We start from the raw sequence: 19,681 nt of genomic DNA, 5'->3' as shown, positions 1-19,681 counted from the left end.
GATTTGGTCTAATAAAAATATTTTGTGAGAGTATTGAGAAATGGAAAGCAATCAATATCGCCGCAGAACTTGCCCATAGAAGCATTGAGTGCAAGTTCAAGCCACCAAGTGCGCCACACAAAAGTGGCTTCTGGGAGAGGCTAGTACGTAGTTTTAACCGAATAGTTTACACCATCTTTGGTACTCGTCGCCTTACTGATGAAGTTTTTTGAACACTAGTTTTTGATTCGTGGAGTACGCACTTAATGCACGCCCCTTAATGCCCGTAAGCGCCGCCCACCCGTCCGCGCTGAACCGACATTCAAGGTGGCAGATGAGATGCCTAGCGAGCAACACCTAATGACCGGTTACTTGGTTTGGGTGATTGAAGAGACCAACCCTAGGGGTTTCTACCCTACAGCTCGAATCTTTGAACTTCGTTAAGGTTCTGATAGCGTCGCACGCTCCGCCGTATTGCGCACGTACACTGGTTCGCTCGCCTGTCCGCTTGTAAAACTTGTACCAAATCTCCCAACATCTACTACTACTACTACTTACGTATTAAAGCCAAAAGAAGTTCGTATAACCTAATTTTAAGTAAATAATACCAAGATATGTATCAAATAAGGTGGTTTTCGGCTTAATATTTTTCGGTTTCTTAGATGATTGTTGACTGATTTTGAGCCGATTTTGACGTCAATAACACACAACAAAAAACTGGTAAAAGAGAATCAAAATGAATTTTTCCGTCTAAATTCTCACTTGTTGCTATGATCGTACAGAAACTTATACGTTGCTTATTATAACGCTTGAGTGAATTGAAACTTCGAAAATCTGATTTGTCAGCTTTAATAAGATTAATAACATCCGGGTCCCAATGGGTGGCACAATTATTAACAACACGAAATTTTTGCAATTATCTGTGTAATTGGGCGAAATTATCTAAAACTGAACCATTATTCCGCTAAAACGGAACAAATTTTCGAATAATCGCCAAACATTCACAAACTCTTGAAAACTGTAAAGCTCCTCGATAAAAAGGAAAATTGGCCAAATCTTTTTGATTTACAATTCTATGGCTCGATGGGCTTTCTAGTGGTACCATTCATGTCTTGCTTCGTCAAATATATCGATTGGCCAAAATTCACTGAGCAAAAAAGCCTTTGAGCGTATAGTCCCTCCTCCCTAATAGGACGGGTCAGAACAGTTATACCTGGTTGTCTTTGTGTTGCTATCGGAGAGTCCAGCTTCATTGGTTTTCTGTGCCAGGGAATCCGACACTCTTGACAGCTCTTCAATTTCTTCAGCTGTCAATTTTGCTGAATCTCTGGTCGGTGCCTGTTGCGTGGCTACGATTGATCGCGAGGCACTAGTGGATGCTCCATGCTCAGTTCCCGACATCCCGCTTTTCGTTTCAGTTGGGAATAAAAGCTAGACGTCATAGACAACCTATATAGCTGGGCTTAGAATTGTTTTGTAAAAGTACAATGGAACCCACCAAGATAATCGGACACAATGTTAATTTTGACAAAAGTTAATAAAAGTTTGATATTTTTGACCCAGATTATTGAAAACAAAAGTATATTATCTGTGCTAAACTTCTACCAATAAATACAAAATGCACAGCTAAATTTCGTTTAGTAAACAGCCAAAAATGGCAGTTGCACAAAAATGACTAAACATGAGATTCAATCTCTTAGTCATCGTACAGAGATATTTGAGTATTCTAACTTTTTTCATGGACAATGAGCATAGAATCATCAATTTAAGCTATTAATCCTGATCTGAAGTTCAGTTCTCTCCTAATCAAGCTGTTCCAAAAATCTCCATCTTCTTGCCTTCTTGGAAAATTAATTTCTCAACTTCATGTCATTCATGTTCTACGCTGCAAACAATTCCAATAAAAAACAGACTGTGATAATAGCCTAAAAAGTGCATGTGTGTGTTCTGATATTTGATATCAGGGGAGTCAGAGTATATGAATTAAGAACGTTCACATGCAATATCTCTGCAAATATTACTCATCGTATTATTCCAATCTGTATCGGGTAAATTAAAATTGCCAATTATGCACAGAGAGCTTTCAAACAAATGAGTTGAAATGAGTTTGCCAAGTTTCATATCATCAGACGAAACTTCGCAAATGCTACCACCACAATGAAGGTAGAATTCGACGAAGAGAAAAACTTTTATTGAACGTTTTAAGATGAAAGAGCAGGAAAAATCTTGTTCCAATTGCGATCAAAATTTCTCAATTGATAACTGGAATGGTTTTCGTTTTATCATTAGAAATTACTCCATGTTTCCTTATTTTGCTGTCTTTACGAAAAGCGTTCGGTCAAGATAATCAAATAGGCAAGTTCAGAAGTCCTCTAATGAATGAAGTTAGTTTTACTTAGTCAAAATGACTCACTGGTGAGTACATTATCTGACTCCAATTCCAATTCTGTGATCAGACTAAGTTAATTTAAGACAACCACAACAGATCGAACTTAAATTCCAAAAAGAACTAGGTAGTTTGACGAGAACCAGAAATTAATTTTGAAGTGCGTTTTATTGCTTTTGGAAATACCACCGAGGCAATGACTCCCGCTCACCGCACTGTGTGTCTCTCTGCACAATTTCTTTCCATAACGCCGCAGAGGTATTCCCCATAAAACTCTCCCTTAGTCAAAATCGTTCGAAAAATAGATACATAAAATGAACGAAATTAGGAGACAAGATTTTTTCACAAAAGTAATTAGGAGACAAGCTATCTTATTTTTCACAAAAGTGGTTAGACCAGTTTTTCGAAACTGAGATACTTTACAACTGTAAAATAGTTGAAAAGTCCTGTAGCACGTTTTCGCTCTTTTAGGTATCTATTTTTCGCATTAAATCTATCTCTAATCCGCAACTGAGCTTAATTAAACGCACTTTTGAGCTCTACATTTCAAGCCTTTTTAACTGAGCATGCAAAACTGATTTGAAGCTTTATTATTTGAACATGCAAAAGTTGTTTGAAGCTTTTCAAGTGATTTAAAGGTAGGATTAAAAAACATGAAAAAAAATAATTTTTTTCAATTGTGTTCCTTGTTGTAAATATCTGTAAGCATTTGTAAATATCTGCTTCTGATTTTAATGTTTATGAGATTTGTTTATAGAAGAAAATAGATTTGTTTTATAGTTTATGAAAATTTACGGAAGTAGCGGGGCAATGATCAAAAAATTCAGTTGATCCACAAAATTGAAACTGAGGGATATTTCATAAATTATTTCCTTTGTCAAATTTCATATAATTATCTGAAAACAATTGAATGCTTGAATACAAATAAAAGCCTCAAAAATTTTTTAGAATAAAAGAGGCTACGATCAAGAGTATCAATTGATGGTAATTTTATTTTCCATCACTCGAAATTGAAACTGAGGGATTTTTCAAAAAAATTTTTGTCAAATCTTTATAACATTAGTTCGAAACGATGAAGCTTGAAATACAAACAAAAGCCTGAAAAACCATGAAAATGCTACGATTGGGTATTTTATTAACCTGTAAATAACTTCTAATCCCTTAATTACCATCAAATAAAAAATCTTTAAACCAATTGCTCAAAAACGCGTATTAAGTTAAGCTTAATTCAAGATTCTAGATACCTTCAATGCAAAAACTGAATACATTCATTGCAAAATCGAGTTACGTTGAGTGCGAAAAAAGATATACATAAATCAAACAGATACGTATTACATAGCGCGCGAAAAATGGGATACACAGCTTGTATACCAATTTCGCGATTAAAAATAGGACACTCTTGCGACCACAAAGTATTTCGCAATTTGTTGCATTTTCGATGTATTAGCATAGGAAAAACGAACAAGAGATACAGAGTTCGAGCGTGATTGTTTGGGTAGAACAATGCGGCGCTATGTCAAACATTGCAAGATTGTAGTTCCCACTGGTCATTTTCGCATGGAAAACTATCGGGCACCATTCTCTTACCGGGTTCCAAATTAATAGTAGCTACGAGATTCAAGTTGAAGCTTTTTGATATTTCAAGTAAAAAATTAAGTGTTGGACTAAGAATTATGGGCCAAAGTAGGTTCAAAACGAACAAATAGGCATGTGGTCTTATCTATTGCAGTACCAGAGAAGAAATTTAACAGAATTGAAGTTGTTCCAAGGGAGAAAAAAAATTGTTTCTTGTGACAATTATTAGCACCTGATATGGAGAAAATTATTTCCAGGAGAGCTGTTGCCCCAAGTGCATGAAACTGAGTAGGTAGGCTAAATAAAGTACGCAAAAACCAAATTCGAAGCCGTCGCTGACCCCCATGTATCCTTCGCAACTACCGCAATCCGGTGCTGCTGGACGTAAAAGGGAGTAGCCTTCTGATTTTTGGAAATTTAGCGTTACTTTTTTAAGGCTTTCTAAACGTGTTTTTTTTTCAATTTCTGGATTTGACCGGAGGTTGATGCCTCAGGATGACCCGATTTCCAAAAACAATGCATTTTAAGCAACCGAACGATATTGAAAGGATAATAATGAGATGAATGAGACATTTAGTGATAATAAAAACATCGAACATTGTCAGTTTTGACGAAGTCGGATATTTTGGCTTTTGGCATCCACGACTCCTTTAAAACATTAAAAATGGATTCAACTCGCAACGGATATTTCTGGGAACATAATTTTCGGCTGGTAATTTTTTCCTACCATAGTGTTTCTAATTAATTATACACGATGAGATTTTGAACTATAAATCAAGAGATATGGCCTTTTTTAATTTTTTACACGAACTGGAAGTTTGGTTTTTTGGAAAATTGTTCTTTCCGAATTTTTTGAACTGCATGGATAGCCTGAAAAGGTCTCAAAATTAGGAAAAATATTTTCTAGTAGTACTGAAATAAGGTTATGCTATGTATTTAACAGATGGCTTTTGACAGGGATTTATTATAGCTAGTTGGTTTTGATAGCGAAAGTGAAGCAATAAGAGTTGAACAATGGCTGGCAGCAATTGACTGACAGAGCATAATTTGAGATGGATTTGTTTGCTAAGTAAAGAAAGCCCTTTTACGGATTGCGCCTGATTTCAAATGCAAGATGCATTGTTTACTTAAAGAATTGAGGTTTGTTTTCTTGAGATAAAAGCGTGTTGGCCGAGTATATATTTAGAAGTAGAGTTTTAGGGGTTTTGGAGAGAGAGAGAGCTCAGGAGGGCAAAGTTGTGAACAGGATTGAGAAAGACTGCCTGATTGGAAATGAGGACGCAGCCAGAGCAAAACAATTTGAGAAGTTTAATCCTAGATGAAAAACTGGATGGCAGTTAGTTTACTGAGATATTCATTACTTTGGAATTTTGTAAATGCAAGACCAATTGAGATACTGTTAGTATTTTGCTTAAATTCATTTTGGAAAGTGAAACTCGGATACATTATTTTTTTTAATAATTACGAAAATAAATTACCTTGAGGTTACTCTTTCAACTGAACTGCAAGTAGTTTTCTTACCTATGTTATTCATATAACCAGGATAGATATTACGTAACTTACTGAGAATGGACTTATTTCGAGACCACCTAAGCTGCAACCGTGTTCAAGTGGAAGAGGGGAACTAGCAGAGGAAACGGTAGAGCTGGCTTTACCAATTGAAAACCTTTGGTCTCACTTTTGGCGTAGCTGAAATTCAGAAGACGGCACTCTTTGTTTCTTTGCACCAACAGTTTTTCCTTTGCTTTTGTCCTCAGCCAAGACATTATAGAGATAATATGAAATCACTTGATTTGGAAAATAGAAGAGAATCATACAGAACATTTGCGCTCCGCCGCGCGTCGATTTATGTGTTAAGAATATCCAACGTATATTTATGGCTGTTTTCTTTTGGAGCCGAACGTTTTCTTGCATTTTTTGCTCAGTTCCAAGTTACCTTATTGTCATTTTTAGAGAGCTTTTCCTAGATTCAGTTCGTATATTTGACATTGCATTTTCTGTATTGGTTTCTGAAACGAACTTGTTGAAGTTGATTGATTTCCTTTTAGTTAGTTTTGATCTTCTGAAGTTTCAATTGTAGAGGCTTCCATTTGCGTATGGTTAATTTAAAACCCGAAACGCTGATTCAAATTACTCACAAAAACAGATAACTGTGAAACAAAATTGAGTGCTTACGAACTAGCTTTCAGTTGTGGCGTGCTCAAAAATTTGTCTTGGCTGAATCATCAGTCTGTCCACATGAAAATTTAAAAAAGTTATCTGATTCCAAAAGTAAGAAGGAAACTGCCAATAATGCAATAAAACAAATATTGAAACAATAAAAAAGAAGCAGAGTTTCCTCAAAGGCTTGATTTAATTTTTTCTTTCAATTGCTCTGTATTATATTTCTGCGAGAGGAACAATTACTGATAACAAAGAGCGATATGAAACAGATCTTTCTCAGAGAAAGATGCATCAGTTCTCAAGGACACCCAGCGTTGACAAACAAGGTATTCAGCAGTTAATAAATTAAAGTGCATTGCAAACATCAATGAATAAACGCAAATGAAATTTAAAAAAAAACCAATTACGTCTGCTCAGATCTATATCCGACTGCATGACTTCTGGCAAGAACTTTCGGCCGGCAGCCTTGGCTATGGACAAACTTTGCCACTGACTGAACTGACTCTAGACAGAGCGCGCGTGTCAGCCTTACCTGAAATCAGAATGTACAGATTAAAGCAGAGTGACAATTAGTTTTGGCAAATTTCAAAAAGAGGCCATAATACTTATTGTAAAGCTGGTGACCGCCTCACATCCATGAATGAATTAATTTCGGGTCTGGGAAGCAGTCCAGGGAATGAGGTTCCGGGTTGAAGGCTGCCGTCGGGGGTAGAGGAGCGAGTATTTTATCAGAATTATTTATTTTAAGTACGATCCAGGGTCTTCAAAAGGTTGTGTAATTCAGATTGTGTGCGTAGATTTGTTTTTGTGAGAGTGTTGTTGTTCATGGTCATCTTCAAGTTGAGGTGGTTTTCGATTGTGTTCCTGAAATTCCAAGCGGTAGCTCTAAGGTAGACCGCAAACAAATCGGCGGTTGAAGGGCAGTCGGCAATTAAATACATTCAGTTGAGAGGCAGTCCACAATGAATTGTGTCCAGTTGAAAAGTATTTGGCAATTGAATCTGGCCAATTTACTGACATACGGAAATAAAATCTGCCCCTTTGTGTGGCTGTCGGCAATTAAATCTTGCCAGTGGAGTTTCAGTGGGCAAATAATTATGACCAAATGAAAGGCAGTCGGCCAATAAATCTGACCTTCTGAGTGGCAGTCAGCATTTAAGTCTAAGCAGTTAATATGCATGAAGATTTCAACCTTTCTCAACCAAGGCCCATCCAATGACTCATAAGTAATGATATTTTGGCTGTTGTAAATGGTAAATTTTGACATGAACAGATACATGGTAAGCCAATTTTGCATGGTGTTTTTTAAGGATTCAGTAACGATTTGCCATGGAACCCAGCTCAGTGTAGTTCTGGTGTGATACCGAACTGACTCTGGATAACAAAGAGTATAAAAGAGTAAATTATGATTAGTAAAAAGTTTCAACCTGTTTCTGAAAATAGGAACTATCAAGCCAAGATCACGACTGTTTTTTTATTGACAGGCCATTAGAGTAGGATCCAAATGATCATAGCAAAAATCTCCATGTTCTGCATTAAAATCTCTTCAAAAAATATACCCCTAAGCAAGAAAAACGCAGTATTGGTATAGAAGATAAGGCCAAAATTTGAAAAAAAAATAATTAGTCCCCAATGCTTGATATTTTACCCAAATATTACATCAAATAATTGCTCATAGCTTGTGTAGCCTACTAAAGCAATCTAAAACTAGACAAAATTAAAACTTTTCAAAAACTAATTGAAAAAGGGTATTATTTTCACAGATAATAATTTCAAAAAACGAACTTCAGGATAAGCACGTTTAACACTAATATCTGATCACTGTTGAAAAACTAACTTCAATTGTCTTAGAAAATGGAATGGCTACATTTTTGAATATTGAATCATCAATTTTAGTATATTTATTGTTTCCGCATATCAAATAGTAAGCGTTTTTGTTATCGTACCAGTGGATATTGTTCAGCTAATTGTTCAACAAATGGTTAATACCATTTTAGAAGTGAAATTTTAAAATTGTATTTTTTGAAACCTTTGATCAAAAATCTCCATTTTTTGTTTTATCAGAAAAAATGCACTAACTGATCATCCGCCTGGCGGTTTAATTGGTCTTCTTGAAATACAAACAATTTTACCACTGGCAAAGTTTTCTGTGTCTTGCACTCTATCCAGCTATGTTTTATATTAATGAGTACATATGTACCCCCAAAAATTCAGCTTTTTCATCCCTGCTTTGAATCAAGAGTTCTGATCAAACGATCAAAACTATGATTTTTCTAAATTTTTGTCCTTGTTATGCTTAAGTTTGAGAAATTGAACTCTTTGCACAAAACGCTTTTATCCCAACGCTGTCAACGCAGTGGAATCCCTAGTCGGTGCTTGCTGAGTGGCAACGATTGATCGCGAGGCACTAGTTGATGCACCTTGATCAGCTCCAGAAATGCCGCTTTTCGTTTGCAACTCAGTTGCGTTTCCGTATGCAGTTCCATCGACATCTTGAACAGTTGGTTCTGCAGTTGCTTGTGTTGTGGTTCCTTGATCAACGCTTGTTGTCATTTCTGTTTGAGTTCCCGAACTTCTTGAAGTTTTGCGTTGGCTTCCTTTGTTGACATTTACAGACCTTACTCTTGAATTAGAGACATTTTGGCCCGATCCTAGATCTCCAGAAACCTTCGAAGCGTCTCTAGATCCTGTCGCTCTGGATCCTGACATTCCTGATTCACGGAACTGACTTGACGTCTTAGATTTTTGAGCTTTGGAACCTGATATTACGGTGTCAAGTTGACTAGATGTTCTGGATTTTTGATTTTTGGATTGTTGGCTTGCAGATTGCATTCCACTGCTGACTTTTGACCGAGTTCTGTTGTCAATGGAGCGGGTTTTGACTTCGCTGGTTGGTTTGAGATCCTGATCAGCATCAACATAGTCGTCGTCCATATCGGGATCAAGCGATTCCTCTTCTGCGTCTTCGAATTCATCGTCGTCATCCATTGTTCCTTCATCCGCATCTTCGCCTTCTTGTTACAAAATTGACAGTTCTAATTTGAGCAATTTTTTATGTTAAATGAAAATGTATGGCATCGGGGAAAAGCAAAAGAGACAAGAAAGAATATTTTCTGCTTTCGCTGACAGCTTACAGGGCATAAAAGTTAACGCCAGGGTCTTAACTTACATGATGCGAATCATAAGCGTAAATGCGAAGCAGATCATATTTTCTGCAACAAACATAACCGACTGAAGTCGGACGAATTGCTCTCGAAGGACAAGCAGGGCTTGATTCTACCCTGCTTCACCCAGGAGTTTGATGAGTCCCAAAAGTTCCGGATCGCGATCTCCGGACGCAATACGGGTGCTGGATGGAATGGGGGGGGCAGATAGCCACACAGAGAATTATTGTCCTCGGGATTTATCAGTTTATCCCGTTTATTCTGATGAAGAGTCAAAGAGCAAAGGAATATTCTGGAACAAAATGACCAAGCAAAAACTTTGCATACAAAATACAGCCGTGGCTACTTTGCCAGCTGGCTACTAAAAACTTCCCCACCCCCGATAACCTATAGCCCTCCCCCCCCCCCCCCCCCCAAAAAAAATCGTGTTAAACATACCATACTGGGGTGTGGCCATAATTTCGTGATGGGGGACTATAATGGGAAAGAACCAAAGATTTATCGCAAATCTCACTGCTTTGGGTTTTTTTCTGAAACCATCAACTATTTTTAATCAGGACTTTACTTTTACACAGTTCTCTTTAATGCAATTGGTAACCTCTATTTTCAAAAAATGAAGCTTCAAATGGAGCCTTTGATTAAAATTTAAAGCGCATTTTCCGATTTTACCCTGCTGACATATTTACATTTTAATCATGGTAACGTGTCCGTTTGAGTACCAAACTCTAATCATTTTTCAATCAAATTTGACGCAAAATTATTGGCTCTTTCGCATTATATTATACCCCCCCCCCCCCCCCCAATTAGTGGTCAGATAATCTATAGCCTCCCCAATCATTGTAATAATACCATAATGGGGGGCTATAATTTCATGGGGGGGGGGGGGTTGCTATTCATGGGTGGGAAAGACCCAATTATTTTGGAGGGTAATTATTAGAGATATACGCTATGAACGGAAAACAATCTAACGTTTAGCTGACAAAAACTTGAAAAATTGAATACGTCAATTTTTAAACCTTTTTCTTCATTTAACACAACCTCGTCTTCGTATTCATCCGGATCCGAGTATTCATTGTCATCACGTGATTGGTCCTCGTTCAGATCACGACTTCCGACATCGTAGAACTCACTCTGTTCACCTTCCTTCTCGCCGTCAATGTCGTCATCATCTTCATCCTGGTCATGGATTTACCCAGTTTTCACCCCAAAAAAATAATACTATAAAAGATATCTGCTTGTGTAGAAGTAATCGTAGAGGCACTTACCAATTTTTGTGGTTAAGCAGTTTTCTACCCGCAATTTGCAAAAAAAAATTAGATCGTAGCAGCTATTATTTTAATTAGATCTTATTAGCAAGCTCACACTTTTTGAAGAATAAAATTTAATAAAGTACTTTGTCGTAAATTTATCAGATCTACACTGTCCCCCCACCCTGTTTTTTTTGCTCCCATTGCAAATTATGTATTGTTACATAGCACGTTCCTGGGGGCAAAAAAGTTATATGCCCACTAATCCGGGGGTTGGGGTGGGGGCATAAAAGTTATATGCCCACTAAGGGAGGGGGCAGAATTAAATCAGGTCATAAAATCACCCAGCAGCAGCATATCAAAAATTTTTCAATAGTTTTGACTGAGCATTTTTTAGATTGCATCCACAATGCACTAACTTGTTTCGCAGATTACGCGATGACATCTGTTTAACCACCAAAACTAATCCTTAAAAAAGCACATACAACTCATAATACTTCCGTGAAAGTTTCAAGGGTAGTTTTTTTCTCACGACCCAGCTCTAGGTACATGTTTCTCACGACCCAGGGCTAGGTACAGACGACCCAGTTTTCTCACGACCCAGGTCTAGGTAGAGACTTATGAAAAGACAATGCTCGACCAAAACTTAATATGAAAAGACCATACTCGACTCATTTGAGCTACGAAAAGATTATAGTTCGACTTTAAGACGTTCTGGACTTTCGCTCGACTCAGATTTTTCGCAAAAGACTTGCGCTGGACGCAAAATTTTACAGAAGACTTTAGCTCGACCCAAATTTTGCGATGGACTTAAGCTCGACACAATGTTTGCAAACAAAGTTGAGTTAAAATATTTCCATGGGTCCGTCATTGGTCTTTTCATAAGTCTGTTTTTTTGCCATTAACATTTTAAGTGCAATATTGCATATAACGTAGTCAGCTTGTGTGCCCCATCACCGTTTACAATTCAAAAAAGCACAAATCTCTCGAAAACCTGCATTGTTTTTTAAGAAAGATAGCTCATAATTTTGGAAGGTAAAACAAACTGAGTAACGCCTAAATTTCATCATGGCTAATGGGACTAGGACCAATACACTTAAGCTAGCTAGTTTCATTGAATCAAGTATTGCGGTAATATTCTCAAGCTGCCATAACTTAAGATTTGACATATCTTACACTTTATACTCTTTATCTTAAGATTTGACAAAAGTCTTAAGGTTTTTGGCAGTTTTCCAACTGTTTTTTAAGTTGGACTGCTCTGGTGCAAACCTATTTAGTCTTGCTCCGGTTTCGAATTCTGAAAATTTCGAATTCTAAAAAACAGACTTATGAAAAGACTAGTGGTGGACCCATGGAAAGACCTTAATTTGACTTTGTTGCTTATGAAATGACTAATGGTGGACCCATGAAAAGACCTTAGCTGGACTTCCTTCGTTATGAGAAGACTTTAGCTCGACCCATGAAAAGATATTAGCTCGATTTTAACTAGGAAGCTCGACCGTGTATTTATAGTCAATATTGCCCCCCTACTAGACTTTTAAAGTCTTTTCATAGTCGAGGTCTATGCCTGGGGAATATTGCGAATGGAGTATAAAGGATGTTTAAATGGATGTGTAAACTGGGTACATTCCTTTATTGACTCGGTCTGTTCGTCTTCTGGTCCTTCGACATTGTCCACCTCCGAATTGTACACTTGTTTCACTTCGTCTTCTGAAGACGATTGGGTGCTTGAGAAATCGTCACTGCCACAGTGAACAGATCGCTACTTTCTAAGCTTAACCCTTACTAAGTAATGATCCCTCTACCATGAATGTTGGTTTATTAATTTATAACTATTACATTTTATTAATAGCTATTTTTTTCCTTTTCCATGATAGATTTTTACCATCTACAATACAGAATTTTACACCTCTCTATAATGGTTGTTGTGGCATCTCTTAGTTTTCTATCAAGCTTCTAGTTTTTGATTGGTAAATAAATCTAGAAAAGAAAAAAATACTGCACGCAGTAAATTTTATTCTTTTCCATATTTATCAACCAATGAAAAGATAGAAGCTTGATTTGTTTACTGATTATAATGGCTAGTCCAACCTTTATTGGGCTACAATTACCATCATTAACTCAAAAAAAATCATTAGTTTAATCACACACCTCAATGGAAACACGATGTTTGTGCGCCCGTACCTTACCTCCAGAGCAGATCAGAATTGGAACAGAGTAATTTCAGGGAAACTCTCAGAGCTGGATCAGAGTCTGATCAGGTCATTTTGAGAGGTCAGTAGCTCCAGAGTAGAAGTATGTGGTTACCCTTTACAGAAGAGCTCCCATGGTAGCCCTATTCTGGGTTATCCTTGACAGAGCTGGACCCAGAGCAGGCCTACTCTGGAACAACTCTTGACAGAGAAGGCCTACTCTGGGACAACTCTTGACAGAACTGGCTCAGTGTAGGCTTACTCTGGGACAACTCTTGTCAGAGCTGGCTCAGAGTAGGCCTACTCTGGGACAACTCTTGTCGGAGCTGGCTCAGAGTAGGCCTACTCTGGGACAACTCTTGTCAGAGCTGGCTCAGAGTAGGCCTACTCTGGAACAACTCTTGACAGAGAAGGCCTACTCTGGGACAACTCTTGACAGAACTGGCTCAGAGTAGGCCTACTCTGGGACAACTCTTGTCCGAGCTGGCTCAGAGTAGGCCTACTCTGGAATAACTCTTGACAGAGCTGGCTCAGAGCAGGCCTACTCTGGGACAACTCTTGTCAGAGCTGGCTCAGAGTAGGCCTACTCTGGGACAACTCTTGTCAGAGCTGGCTCAGAGTAGGCCTACTCTGGAAAAACTCTTGACAGAGAAGGCCTACTCTGGGACAACTCTTGACAGAACTAGCTCAGAGTAGGCCTACTCTGGGACAACTCTTGTCCGAGCTGGCTCAGAGTAGGCCTACTCTGGAATAACTCTTGACAGAGCTGGCTCAGAGCAGGCCTACTCTGGGACAACTCTTGACAGAGCTGGCTCAGAGCAGGCCTACTCTGTGACAACTTTTGACAGAGCTGGTTCAGAGATGTTGGCTCTGCTAAGAGGCAACAAAAAAGCAACAATCTGATCAGAGGCTCATCTAGAGTCTGATGGATTTGATCAGAACCGAAGGGGTCGAGCTGAAAGAAAATGCTGGTCCACTTAAGAGGAAAATTTGGTTATCATATTTGGGTAACACTATTATAATGGAAAGCTGTCTAAGTTCATCCATTGAGTCAGAAACATGCACTACTGGTATACTAATTTTTTTTCACAGCGGTTGGGTTTTTTTTTTCATTCGCTATACTTTTGGAGTGGTCTTTTCTTTAGATAAATTTATTTCTTCAAACATAATTTTTATGAAATGAATATATTATAGCAATATATTTAGTTTTATTATGTGATCAATTCTGTCAAGTCTGACACCAGAGTGGACCTACTCTGTGATCAGCTCTGTCAAGACAGACTCTAGAGTAGACGTACTCTGGGTTCTATTCTGATAAGGCAAATTCCAGAATAGATCTACTCTGTGTTCTTCTCTGTTAAGACAAGACCCAGAGTTGAGAGGTCTCGTACTCTGGGGGATCTCTGTTTCAGCTCTGAGAGCGCACCTAACGCTGGAATTACCCTGCTGCAGCTCTGATCTACTCTGGAGGTTCGGTACGGGCGATGAAAACGAAAGCCAATTCGACAATAACTGTATCGGAAAATTAGTTTCTGACAAAAGAATGAAATAAGCAATACATCCTCATCCCCTCTATTTTGACTAAATGCAAAGAGAGGTCTTCTCTCAAGCACGTCTATGAATCATAAACACCTGGCAGCTTGCCGCAAAATAGCCCCCAAGGATTAACAAGAAGTTGGTTGGGAAAATAGAAGTGGTTGGGATTGAAACAAGAACAGATAAAACCTGATTGTTTTAGCAAAACGTCAGAAGTGGGGCTATTTTCATTAAAATTTGTAGATACCCCAGTTTTTTAATCAGAGGAGACACGGATTAGAATCTATGCCAATAAACAATAGGCCGGGTGAATAACATTGGTTTTTTCCCATAATAGCCCGCCACCAAATCATAGCCCCCAATTATGGTATTTTTTACACTGATTGAGCTTACCACTAAGCTGGGAAGGCTACTATGGGAAAGACGCAATAGACTACTTGAAACGAAGTTCGTTTTCGAGGCCTCTGAAACCATACATTATAAATTTGTTGCCTTTCTATTTTCGAAAATGTATTTCAGAACAGAGTCTTTAAATTAATTTTTCGCTGTTGTTTAAAAACATTCTGAGCGGAACGCGCGAAGAACAATACTAGCCTAAAGAGTCCAGCGCACAATGTTCAACAAGCCGTGAAAAAAAATTAGCAAAATCACATTTTTGCTTGACGAAACAAAATCATAACCAGTAGATTCTGGGACCCAATCGAAAATAAACTTCACTAAAGTCGCAGCCATTAAACCCCTTGATGAAAAAGTGGACCATTTCACAGCTTTTAACTTCAAAAGAAAATAAAAAAAGCGAAAATGAAGAAAATCAAAGTCTGAAATGTGATTGTTTTTCATCAAATATTTTCAGTAGAGCAACCGCAAAGCAAAACTTCTCACTGAGGCATTGAGGCAATTATGTCGATTGAGGCAAGATTATTATTAAATCAAAGATCGAACTACAGTTTCTCAATAAGCTAATATTGATGCCGCAACCCATTAACGGATTACGAAAAACGAACACGTTTAGCTTAAACAGGCTATAGAAGAATTGGCCGTCGAAATTTGTTGAGAGGCAACGCAGTAACAAAATTTCTAATTTGATTGGGCAGTTGAAGGAATTCATACTGTCCGAAAAGTTTGCATCTCCAAATCCGCAAATACACGAGGTGCTTGAAGCGACAGTAGATTTTATTTTAGCGAGGACTTGTTGACCACCAAGAAACAATGTGAGACGAGCCATAATAAAGGCGTGCGTGGAAAGGAGAAAAAGTTATTCGGAGATAGTTGGTTGTGTTGGATGAGCAGGGAAACACTGTTGCTGAGGCAGACAAAATCGAGAAGAATGGCTGGGTGATAGGAGTGGACAATTGTCTGGACGCTAGTCACAACATGGTCAATGATGTCAAGAATAAATCAAACGTCTCTGAGAAATCGAATTTCAAGTCGTTGGGCCTTGCATTGAGTGGGATGACAATGCAGTAATGCATAATGGGGTGGTCTGAGCCTGGAAGAAAAACAGTAACTCTTCCAAAAAAATGTTTGATGTCTCGAATTGAAGTTAGTTCAGACGTCAAGAAACCCAACCCGAGTTTTTTATTCAACTTGGATTAGCAAATTCAAACAATTGTGTGGATAAAAACACTGATAACCGATCACCAAAAACCACCCACAAATGTAATTTTTGACACGAAGGAATATCGATTGTGAAATTTTCACAAAAAGATTATTTCACAAGAAAAAATGAAATAGGCAATAGATCCTTACCCCTGTCTTTTACGTCGATGTAAAGATGTTTTGAGACTGCCCCAGAAGGGATTTGGCTAAATGCAAAGTGAGATCTTCTCTCAGCCACGGTTATGAATCATAAACATACCTGGCAGATGGCCGGAAAAAAAGTGCCATGGATTAATATGACGTTTGGTATTGACACAAGAACAGATAAAACAAAAATGTTTTAGCAAAAATGTCAGCAAAAAGTAGGGTTATTTTCATTGAAATTTTTATATACCCCAGTTTTGATAATCAGAGGATACAGGGATTAGTATCTATGCCAATAAAATTTAGGCCGGATTGAATGGCACGGTTCTTTCCCATAATAGCCTCCCATCAAATCATAGCCCTTCATTATAGTATTTTTTTACCATAAATGAGCTTACCACTTAGCTGGGAGGGCCACATTTTGAGCGGAATTAGCGAAGAACAAAACTAGCCTAAAGAGTGTAGCGGAAAATGTTTAGCAAGCTGTGGAAAAATATATTAGCAATCTCAAATTTTTGTTTGATGAAACAAAATCATAACCAGAAGACTCCGAGAGCCAATCGAAATTAAACTTCACTAATGCCGCAGCCATTAAACCCTTGGTTGAACCGTGGACCATTTTACAGGTCTCAACTTGAAAGGAATATAAAAAAGCAAAAATGAAGACAATCAGAGTCTGAAATGTGATTTTTTCATCAAATATTTTCACTAGAGCAACCGCAGGCTAAATTTCTCAACGAACTATGTGATGCCTTTCCAAGATTGTGATACACCTATCATCAACATAAACCTACACCATAATAGGTCAAGCAGTGCAAACGATACAAAACGAGTTAGGAAGGGAAAATAACACTAAGAAATCTCGAAGATTTTTAAAATTTCCGTATAACTTACAACGTTCTATGAACTGTTTTTGAGATACTGCGTAATATTCTCGTGGCACAACCGTTGACTACAAATGCGGCTTCATATAGACTTAATGGCGGATCTTTTCCGTTTGTGCCCCCCGAGCTTAGTGGGCGCATATTATTTGCACCCCCCAGACGCACGTGCAATATTTTTACATAGTGATTTACTATGTAATGGCACGTGCTCTGTAACTGGGGGGCGCATAACATACTGGGGGGGCACAAACGGAAAAGATCCTTAATGGCAATTAAAAAGAACAAAATTATTTGTACTGTATGTAGTTTTTGGATCTATTCTGCTTTGCCCCCCCCCCCCCCCCAGCTTAGTGGACTTATATCTTTTACGCCCCTATTCGCACGTGCTATTCCTTCCATAGGGGGGGGGGACACAATAGATCCGATATTTCTCAAACTTTCAAAGACACAATCCTCAAAAACCACAAAAGTTATCAAATTTTTCTCCATTTCCTGAACAATGGGGCGTATTTTAATCGCTTAATTCTCTAAAAACATAAATCATACCCATTGCAGACATTTACCTAGCATTTGGGCCCAAAAAGCTTTGCGCCAAGGGCTCAAGTAACTCCTGCCGCTGAACTTTTTGGGATCTTTTCCGTTTGTGCCCCCCCCCCCCCCCCCGTTTAGTGTTTGAATATTATTTTCACCCTAGACGCACGTGCCATATTTTTACATAAAGAATTTCGATGTAATGACACGTGCTCTGTAACTGGGGGGCTCATGACGTACTGGGGGCACAAACGGAAAAGATCCAACGTTTATTCGAGCATATATTTTTGCGGATCTTTTCCGTTTGTATCCCCCTCCCCTCCCCCCCCCCCCCCCCCCCCCAAGCTTAGTTGAGCCTAATATTTTCACACTGAACAGCACGAGTCATACTATTCCAATGATTTACTTTGTAATTTACTATGCGCGCGTTCAGTAATTAGGGGTGCATAACGTATTAGGGGGACGAAATTTTGTTGCATTTCCTATCTCTTATGCATGCACGTTTCTCTAAGTTACTGTATGCTAGCTAATGGTTAATTTAGTGCAATTTCTTTTAAAATGTTGCAAATTTTTTCCATGGGCTGAAGTAAATTCCAATTTCTAATTTTCAGCAGCGCTATGTGAACCAACTGGATATTGGAGTGGTAAAAACAACTGATCGTATGAAATTTTACTGCATGCATTTTTTCTTTTTCTATATCAACCAATCAAGCATTCAAACATTCGAAGAGGCAAAATTTAACATTCAAACCGAGTGAGTTACAGGATGCAGCGACCTGTCATCATCCTGGCGTTGGCTTTTCTTCTTGGACGGCATCTTTGTTTAATACTAATTACTAACTTAGAATTCGCAATAGTTCTGTCTCATGGGATCCAATGCCGAATTTCTGTTGTGCTCACATTATTATGTAACTGTTGCAACCATAAGAGCATTGTTCTCTGAGTCACGAGCAACACGCACGTGTACCTTTTCTCACTCGATCAACTCATCTCGCGGTATTTACAGGCAAATTTTTTTCTTTATTATCCGGCTTCGGTGCCATCAACCAGACTAAATTTTATAACCCGAGCAGTTTGAACAAAATAAGGGATCTTGGGTCTTTCCCATTATAGCCCCCCCCGCCGATGAAATTATACCCCCCATTATGATATAATTACCATGATGGGGGGTATAACTTATCTGACCACTAAGCTGGTGGGGCTATAATGGGAAAGACCCGAAATCCTTTGCGTTTCTGACCCACATCTTATTACGTGCAGATTGGTAGCAACCCCCAAAACGCACCGGATTCAACGCAAACAAGTTACCGTTCATATTCTCCGAATCGTACCAATCGAACACATCCATTAGGGTACTGGGGGCATAACATATGAGGGTGGGGGTGGAGTGAGCATAACGTATTGGGGAGTGGGGGAGAGGAGAGGAGGGGAGGGGAGTCAAACAACATCGGGGGGAAATTCTAAACTACGACCTCATGACACAGATATATATATCGCATATATCGCGGAGTAAGCAGTAAAAACATGCCCATTTTCATAAGGCTTTGCCGCTAGCTCTGTTAAGCCTCTCATAGATTAAACTTGGTCTCTATTCTGTGTCGGTTCACACACTGTGAAAACAGTAGTACCCTACAAGTTATAATAATAATAATAATAATATTGAATTCAACCAAACATGGTTACAACCAGCTTGGTAGTCTCCAGATTAGGGGAGAAATCAAGTTGCAATAATTAAATTTTCTCGAAAACTTTCCATCCTGAAGGATAACTTTTATATTTGAATCTTTTCAATGCCTCCCCTTCCAAAAAGTTCTTCACTTCTCTTCGAAGCTGACATGGATTTTTGTGTGGTGAATGGTTAGCAAAACTGTTAAGTTGAGACAAAGAATTATTGAATCGGGCTACTCTATTAAAGTAATTATTTTCAGAACGTTTCCGAAATGTTTTTCTCGCTTCAATAAAAATCTTTTCGCTTGATCTGGTCTTTGGACAACCGAAAGTTATTGACCAAGGGTCTGACGCATTCATCGAAGTTAAGCCCATTAAAATCTTGTTAAGCAGAAATAGGTCGTTAAGAACTAGAAAATAACTGACTGGCAATAGGCGATTTCGAATTAGGCTCTCAACGTATTCTTTGTCACCCAGAACAGAACGGCAAGTTATCCATTTTAAACATGATCTCTGCAGTCATTCCAAGCGTTGAAGATACTGTGGTCCTGGGTTACAGACATTTGACGCATAAAAGACCGCAGAGAATATATATGTTTTCACCAACGTGCAT

At 38.4% G+C, this 19,681-nt stretch overlaps 1 protein-coding gene across 1 annotated transcript in view; it reads right to left on the bottom strand.

Moving 5' to 3' along the window:
• LOC142349081 (uncharacterized) overlaps nt 1-18,361 on the bottom strand; it is a 40,263-nt gene extending 21,902 nt beyond the window's left edge. Inside the window, exons 1-5 of the mRNA XM_075400494.1 lie at nt 18,177-18,361; nt 12,147-12,256; nt 10,284-10,445; nt 8,448-9,117; nt 1,193-1,384 (exon numbers count right to left, since the gene is read on the bottom strand). Coding sequence (XP_075256609.1) covers nt 1,193-1,384; nt 8,448-9,117; nt 10,284-10,445; nt 12,147-12,256; nt 18,177-18,217 — 1,175 coding nt within the window. The 5' untranslated portion in view covers nt 18,218-18,361. The remainder of the gene's footprint in view (nt 1-1,192; nt 1,385-8,447; nt 9,118-10,283; nt 10,446-12,146; nt 12,257-18,176) is intronic.
• Nucleotides 18,362-19,681: the final 1,320 nt, after the last annotated feature.

The sequence above is a fragment of the Convolutriloba macropyga genome, chromosome 11, assembly GCF_964194025.1.
Source record: "Convolutriloba macropyga chromosome 11, txConMacr16.3, whole genome shotgun sequence".
In the NCBI taxonomy this organism is placed as follows: domain Eukaryota; kingdom Metazoa; phylum Xenacoelomorpha; order Acoela; family Convolutidae; genus Convolutriloba; species Convolutriloba macropyga.
Note: the sequence above shows the minus strand (reverse complement) of the source record. Positions and strands in the feature narration are given on the sequence as shown.